This window comes from Prosopis cineraria, unplaced genomic scaffold (assembly GCF_029017545.1).
Source record: "Prosopis cineraria cultivar Desert tree isolate PC_DT_omini unplaced genomic scaffold, ASM2901754v1 PC164, whole genome shotgun sequence".
Classification (NCBI taxonomy): domain Eukaryota; kingdom Viridiplantae; phylum Streptophyta; class Magnoliopsida; order Fabales; family Fabaceae; genus Prosopis; species Prosopis cineraria.
In genome coordinates this window covers 1,055-9,204 of record NW_026555491.1, presented here as the reverse complement: position 1 = coordinate 9,204, position 8,150 = coordinate 1,055, and the positions used below count along the sequence as shown (strand labels likewise).

The window sequence follows — 8,150 nt, the reverse complement described above, 5'->3', positions numbered from 1 at the left end:
ATTTTTATCTATTTTATAAAACATATTAATTTTTATTTTTTATTATATCTAAGACTTATTTTTAAGAAAAATCTAATCATTCACTTTAGAAGCAAATAAAAAATATATTAGGAACAAAATAATTAATATAGTAATATTTAATAAAATTTAACTTCTTAAAAATGAACTTCGAGTATCAATTTTAAAGTATCAATTTACAATTTAAAAATACCAAATGCATATCAAAAATTATTTTTTTTAAAATTAAAAATAATATTTTGATACTCTACATATACATATCAAAGAAGCATCAATGAGTTTTGGTATCTTGTCCAATACTGATATGAATACATGAAGTAGTTTAAAATATCAATGCGTAATATTTTTAGAATCGAATTTGAAATTGAACCGAAAAGGCCAACGAGTTATTGTTCGCGTGGTTGAATCAATAATATAATAATTAAATAAATATAATATTAAATATATATATATATAAAATAAATACAAGAAAAAAATCTATAGTTTGTTAATAAAATGACATAACGTGGTTGTAAATTAATAATATTATAAATTATAATTGTATAATTTGTCAAATATAAGTAAATCTTAATTAAATTAAATATGAATAGATTTAAAAGTATTTGTATTTGTATCTATAATTGTCAACATATTTATAATAAAAGGTCTCAAGGTTGATTTTTAATAGGATAGAATTTTTAATTTTTTTATTTTTCTTAAAATTTTAAACTTTTTTTAATATTATATTTAAAATTGTTCGGTTTTCAAAAAAAACTGCTCCGGTTTCAAGTTTAACTCTGATTTTTGGCTCAATAGCGACCTATCTTCAATCTAATCTAGCTCAATTATAAAAATATTTTTTAATTCAAATTGAATCATTAAATGACTCTAGTCGACAATCATTTGATCTTTAAATCATTGCTTCATAGGTTAAAACAGGTTGGATTTTAATATCATAATTGCTGGTAAATAATTTTTTGAAAAATTAATTATTTAATTCTTATAATTTTAACTTAGTTGTAAGTCAATCTTAAAATTTTAATTCGTTATAATTTAATCTTTAAAGTTTTGATTTAATTGTAAATCAGTACTTGAACTTTGCCTCTTACAATTTATTTTCTGGAGTTTTAATTTGTTAAATATTGATCCTATATTTCAAAATATAAAATTATAAAGATTAAAAATATTTTAAAATTTATTACTTATATTTTAAATTATTAAATCTTTTTAATCTTTATAAATATTAAAAGTCTGAAATACTTTTGATTTTTTTAATTTTATTTTTAAAATATTTAAAAAATTAAAATTTTAGGGAATAAATTATAAGAGATAAAGTTTAGAGATTGATTTATAATTGAGTTAAAACTTTAATATTTGAATTATAACGAGTTAAAATTAAAAAATTAAATTATAATTAGATTAAAATTATAAGAGACAATCATTAATTTTTCCTTATTTTTTTAATGAAACAGTTTTTGATATTTTAATATTGATAATGAGAGCGAAGGCCTGTGCTTACATTACATTACTAATTTCCCGCGGCCTCGATCACAGCTTTCGTTTGGTTTTGGCTTTTCTTGCTCAAAACACGCGCGAATACAGTGTCTCACACTCTCACTCACGAAAAAGAATTTCACAATAAATTTTCATTTTTCAGAAACACTTGATTTGATTTGATTTCTCTTTTTCTTACTCGAGAGAATTGATTTCACTGTGCCAGTAGAATTTCGATTCCCGTGAACTCCATTTTGCTCCGCAAGTACAAGGATAAATGCTCCTCCCACCTCTCTCTCTCCTCTCTCTCTCTCTTCTTTTGCTTCTCTCGCACTGAACCAGTGAGCCAGTGAAGTATCAGATCTCTCTTGCCGATTCGATCCAGAGGAGGAGCAACCGGATTGAGTGATGGAATCGAGACGATGAAGTTCTACATATCGGCGAAGGGGACAAAGAGAGTGATCGCGATATCGAACAGTGGAGGAGGAGCCGGAAAAGCATCGACGAAGACTAGTACGGCTGCTGCTGCAGGAGGTCGCCGGATTTCCGCCGGCGCTGTCTTGCCGGTGGTTCTGTTGCTTGGTATTGTCCTGCCGTTGCTCTTTGTCAGAATCGCGTTCTTGGTGCTCGAATCTGCTGCGGTTTGCTCGTCGTTAGGTAATTCAAATCTCGTGTTTATTCCTCCATTTTCAGTTCTTTGTAATACTTTTCAAATTAATACTTTAGTCTTCAATATTTTACTCTATAATTCAATTTTTAGAGTTTTCTTTTCAAGTATTTTGAATTGAATGAAAATTAAGTTGGTAGAGGTTGGCAGTGGCATTAATGAGAAGAAACGAAAAATATGAATCAGTCTACCAAAAAAGAAAAAGAAAAAGAAAAAGAAAAATATGAATACCATTCAATAAAGTACGGGGAGCCTGAGATGAGAGACGTAGAACGAAATTTCACAGGATGGGATGTCGTTACTCGTTATTTTCATGCTTTATTCATTTATCTTGTTGAAAGTTTTTTTATGTATTAGTGGAAATGATAATTGCAGATTGTGTGCGATGGAGGTTTTTGAGCGAGGGTGACACGTCTCTGGTATGTATATTGTGACCCCAGCTACAAGATTACTTTCCTATTTTTATAACATATTTTATTTTTAACTTACACGTCATTTTATTGCCTACATAGAGAACAACTAATTAATATTAAAACGTTGGCCACAACAAAGATATAATACGAAATTGTCTCTCAAAAATGTCTTTGATAAAATATACTCCCTGTATCATAATAATAATAATAATTATTATTATTATTATTGATAACTACTTCATAATTTTTAAAAAAGTTAGATAAAACTTTAACATCTTAAATTTTTTTATATTTTTTAGTTATATCCTCATTAAATATTTTAATCATGATAATTAAAATTTTAATGTATCATTTTTTCAAAAATTAAAGAATAATCAATAAAGTAGGGGTATAATTAAGAAAATTATAAATATTATCTAATGACCTATATTTTAAATTAAATAGAGTTTCTAGAAAATGTTCGATATCATGGTTTGGAGGGAGTATTCATTGAACATACATACTTGATATTATGAGACATCAAATTAATATTAATATTAATATAAAATATGACATGTATACAAATTACAATATTCAAAATCATAATAAATCCCCAACAACTTTATTTTAGTCTTTGAAAAATGCGAAGTTTAATTAATACACCATGCATAGTAGTTAATGATATATTTTTACCCACCTTATCAATATATATAATCAAATTTTGGCATGAGCAGTATGGCTGTAAGCCACTTGGCTGAAAAAGATATATATTAAAATACAAAGATTAAAGTTATTTGAATATTTATGTTGCATTATAGGGATAAATGATAAGTTCCAACTATTTAACTGAAAGTGGTTACAACATACTTCCTTCGTTAAAAAATGAAAGGCATTTTTTAAGGAGTTAAATGTTAAAAAATGTGAGATATTTTTAGTTTTTTAAATTGTAATCGTTGCCTTTTTTTTCTTCAAAAGTGTCCCCATTAATGAACAACTTTATATTTATTGTATGGTGTTTAATAGGAATAGATACAAAAAAATAGAGTTAGTTTGAAGGTAGGTAACTACTTTATTGGGGGTGAAATTACGTTAAAAATGCTTTACATTTTTTAATGGAAGGAGTATTATATAAAAAAACACATCATGTGTTACTTCAAGTGGAATATGGTCACATTTTCATCACGAGTTATTCCTTTTCTTGTTTTTTTTTCTTTATAATCTGTTTTCCTTTTTTCCTTTCTGTTCATATTTCTGAATCTCAGTATTTTTTTCCCTAACTTACCTTAAGACAAACGTTGGCAAATACTATCATTCGTATACTTTGCGTTTGCTTCAAGTAGTGAAATATCAATTAAGTAAATGGACGTCAATCATAATTAAGAATAAATAGGTCAAGTATACTGACGTAAATCATGATTAAGTAACTGGTATAACTAATTGAAATAATTTATATGTAATTTTTGTTGTATATTATTATCAATATCTTAATTGGAAAGTTTTCCATCAAACATGTTAAGTGTTCAATCTTTTAATTAACTCATAAAAATGTCACATTATTATTGAAGGACTAAATGTTATATATCTTTAATTCAAAATTATCAATAATCAATAACTGTATTAAAAAATTTATATAGAAATCTAATCTTTTTATTTTCTTTAATTTTTTCCAATTAAACGAAACTTTTGAATATATAGGACACATAAATGACTTGTCGAATTTTGTCCCTTACTCAAATTGTGGAATCTTGATTGCATCGAATTTAGTTCAGGTTTGCCTGGCACAGTAGCACTAACGGAAATATTATTGAAGCAAAGGACAAAATAAATATGACAGCAAGGAAGATAATAGATAAGAGTACGACAGCTAAATCAGCATAATCCACACTAATCTAAAAAATTAAAACAGTCTTGTCCTCATGTTTATCCAATAATAAATACTTTTTTTTAATCATTTGTCGTTTTTTTCCTTCCTTATTTGTCTAAACTTTGTCATTTTTATTAGCTAAAATTTCATTTTAATCTTTAATAAATAGAGTATTGATACATTTAGTCTATAATATATGGCATTATTTGTTAAATTAATTTTTCCAAATGAGTACTTTTTTTAATTTAATCTCTTACGAAGATGATCATCGTCAGTAATATCTTGTCCATTCACTATTAGTGTACCTAATAATCACTGCTAGTATATCCTATTCGCTTTCTTCCCAAAAACAAAAGTAGCATACACCCAGCCACAAAAAGGTGAAACTTTGAATAACAATATAATTTAACCACGAATATGTTAAACTACTTTTCAATGAAATTTATACGCGCCAATTCACTCAATTGATGATGAGTTGGTTAAACAATTAACAAATATTTGAATTTAGTTGTTTTTTCCCCCTTCCTTTCCTTTCTTTCTTGCTTTGTTTTTTTTAACCATGGCTATTGATGCTATGCATGTACGTATCTTAAGAAACTCAGAGATGAGGTGACCAGAGCGCTGCTGGAAGCGAACGACGGTCATGTGAGTGAAGAAGGAGCTGAGTCGTTCAATGAGCTTGTGAAACAGATGAGGGCCTCTAAGCGACAGGACCTTGAGGCATTCGCTTTCAAGATCAAGGCCTCGGTACATGTAACTTAGAAATAGCTAATAGAGAAAGATAGAGAAAGTTTGATTATGTAAGTAAACAGTCGATTGGTTTCTCGAGCTAGTCAGCTAGATGTTGCTCAAGGAAGGAACTAGTCCACTTTTTGGTTAGATAAAGCAAATCTTATTTTCATGTTGTCATTACGTTCTTGAACCAATGACTTATGACTGTGAAAACTCAGGATTCTTTCAGTTTTTTTGGAACAACGTTAGGAAAATATCTGGTCAAGTTTCTTTGGAGTTTTCAGTCCTAGTCTGTTCAGATGGACACAAAATATATATGCCTACTCTATGTAGACCTGAACCAGTTCAGGACTGTTCCACCGGGGGAGAAAACTATCTTATTGATCTGTGCACATTTCGCTTATATTGACTCCATTTCAATACATCCTCTTTGTAACTCACGATATTCTTCTGATCATCACTTTCAGCTATCAAGAATGGAACGCAAGGTGCGATCGGCAAGGCATCTGGAATCAGTTTACTGGCATCTAGCTTCTCACGGGGTTCCCAAAAGCCTAAACTGTCTTTGCCTCAAGTTAGCTGATGAATACTCTGTAAATGCCATGGCTCGATCTCGCCTACCTCCGGCTGAATCCATCTCTCGACTTGTTGACCCTACCTTTCACCACGTTGTTCTCCTAACTGACAATGTCCTTGCAGCTTCTGTTGTTGTCACCTCTACTGTTGAAAATTCAGCCATCCCTGAGAAGTTAGTCTTTCATATCGTCACCGATAAGAAAACTTATACTCCCATGCATGCATGGTTTGCCACCAATTCTGTGAAATCAGGTGTAGTGGAAGTCAGGGGATTGCACCAATATGACTGGTCTGAAGAAGTTAATGCTGGTGTTCAGGAGATTCTGGAAACTAATCAATTGATTTGGAAGAACTATTACAAGAATATTAAAGAAAGGGAATTCAACCATAGGGATCAAGAGCAAAAAAGATTCATAGAGGTTCTAAGGCCTAGTAGCCTCTCCTTGATGAATCATCTCCGCATTTATATCCCCGAGGTAATTAGTTATTGATTTGAAGTGCCTCTCAACTTAGATTTTAAGGGAACAAAATCGGTAGATGCATTCTGGTTGACTGATACAAGCCTGATGAACTCTTTATGATGGTTGTTTCATAATTTGATTTTTGTGGACTGTCACAGCTGTTTCCTGATCTGAACAAGGTGGTATTTTTGGATGACGATGTTGTGGTGCAACATGACATATCTTCTTTGTGGGAACTAGATCTTAATGGCAAAGCCTGTGGTTCGGTTTTCAAGTCATCTGGTGGAGAAACTGGTTTCCCTGGAAGTAAATTCATCGACGACCTGAACTTCTCCCATCCTCTCATATCATCCCACTTCGATCCTGAACAAAGCATATGGCTTTACGGCATGAATATATTTGATCTTGAAGCTTGGAGGAGATCGAATATCACTGAGACTTACTTTCGATGGTTGAAACTTGTAAGTATATCTTGTAACTATCCATGTCTCTCAACTGAATAATAGCGTGTGTGTGTGTTTGGTTTCATGGTGAGAACATCGCAAACCCACTTTTTCCCTGCAAATCACAGTTTGGCACCCCACGCATATTGTTTCCAAACACAGCCTAAGCTTGAGCTAGAGGTCGGGCTACAGATTATAAAAAATACTTTTGGCAATACTGTTTCTATTTTGTCATGAATCTATATTCTGAAATTCAGTATCTTTATCTGATTTCACAGAACCTCAAATCTGGGTTGGCATTATGGAAACCAGGTGTGCTTCCACTTGCCTTGATTGCTTTTGAGGGTCAAGTGCATCCTATAGATTCATCATGGCTTGTGACTGATTTAGGTTACCACTATCAATCAGAAGAAATTAGTCCGGACAGATTGGAAGCTGCTGCTGTAATTCATTTCAGCGGCCCTGCAAAGCCGTGGCTTGAAATTGGCTTCCCAAAAGTTCAGAGTTTATGGAACAGATATGTAAATTTCTCTGACAAATTCATCAGGAGATGTGGAATTACACAGTGAATCAACACAATTATACTGCTTCAAAGGCTCCAACATGTGTTCATTTAGGACACAAGTTATCTCCAGGTTTTTTGGTCCTGACATTTTCAAATGAATATAAGATAGGTCTACCTTGTATCCACCAAGAGAGACAAGGATCTTAAGCAGATGTTTGGTTCATGGAAAAATGTTTTCTAGGAAAGAAATGAGAAATATACTTAGAAAGAAAATGGGATAAATGCATTTCTCATTTTCTTTTTGAAAAACATTTTTCTACCTACCAAACATTACATAAGACCTGGAAACAAGTTGGAGTAGATCATTTGAGATTCATTAACAAGGACAAAATGCGTGCGGGATCTGAGGGAAGAAGGTTTCACCTTCAGTCTCTGACTTATACGCTCTTCACAGCATAATTTTGCCAGATACTTCCATATGCTTACATATACTTCACAGTCATATATAGATGAAGCTTCCACTCAGTGCCATATTACAAACACTATCATCTGATCCTGATGTTAAGAGTTATGAGATACAGCCACAAGCATCATAATTTTTTTCTCTGGGCACAGATTATAAATGGTAATTTTAGTTTTTAATTTTCGGCTATATTATTGTATTGCTGTAAATTACCTGCTTAAAATGCTTTTCTGTACGGAAAATAATTTTACATGTATAGTATTTTCTGATTCCTTGAATTTGGTGCAGTAATTCCTTGCTTTTAATTGGTTAGGATATTTTACTTGGATCAGCTGTTCTAGTGTATAAATAGTTGTTAGACTCACTACCCTATCAGATACATTATATTATCTTGAATTTTAAGACTTGAAAACTTAAAAAGAGAGATGTACTAGAAATTATTTGATAACTGATGCTTCTATGTTCAGGAATTGTTTCAATACTTTTAGCATTTATTTCTGTCAAATATAACTTATTGTGAAAATGATAATAAAATTCATCGGAAATGTATAAATGA

The 8,150-nt window shown here is 30.8% G+C and overlaps 1 protein-coding gene across 1 annotated transcript; it reads left to right on the top strand.

Annotated features, from left to right (window-relative positions):
* The first annotated feature begins 1,583 nt into the window (after positions 1–1,583).
* LOC129295668 (probable galacturonosyltransferase 15) lies at positions 1,584–7,806 on the top strand. The gene is made up of 6 exons (XM_054934208.1): positions 1,584–2,148; positions 2,534–2,577; positions 5,009–5,161; positions 5,614–6,198; positions 6,342–6,644; positions 6,905–7,806. The coding sequence occupies exons 1-6, from the start codon at positions 1,914–1,916 to the stop codon at positions 7,193–7,195; spliced, it is 1,611 nt and encodes a 536-aa protein (XP_054790183.1). The 5' UTR covers positions 1,584–1,913; the 3' UTR covers positions 7,196–7,806.
* Positions 7,807–8,150: the final 344 nt, after the last annotated feature.

Bases quoted from the DNA above. Each gene is read 5' to 3' on its own strand.
- LOC129295668 (XM_054934208.1), top strand. From the start codon at position 1,914: ATGAAGTTCTACATATCGGCGAAGGGGACAAAGAGAGTGATCGCGATA. The intron at 2,578-5,008 runs GTATGTATATTG...ACGTATCTTAAG, and splicing joins GCGAGGGTGACACGTCTCTG to AAACTCAGAGATGAGGTGAC. The intron at 5,162-5,613 runs GTACATGTAACT...CATCACTTTCAG, and splicing joins CTTTCAAGATCAAGGCCTCG to CTATCAAGAATGGAACGCAA.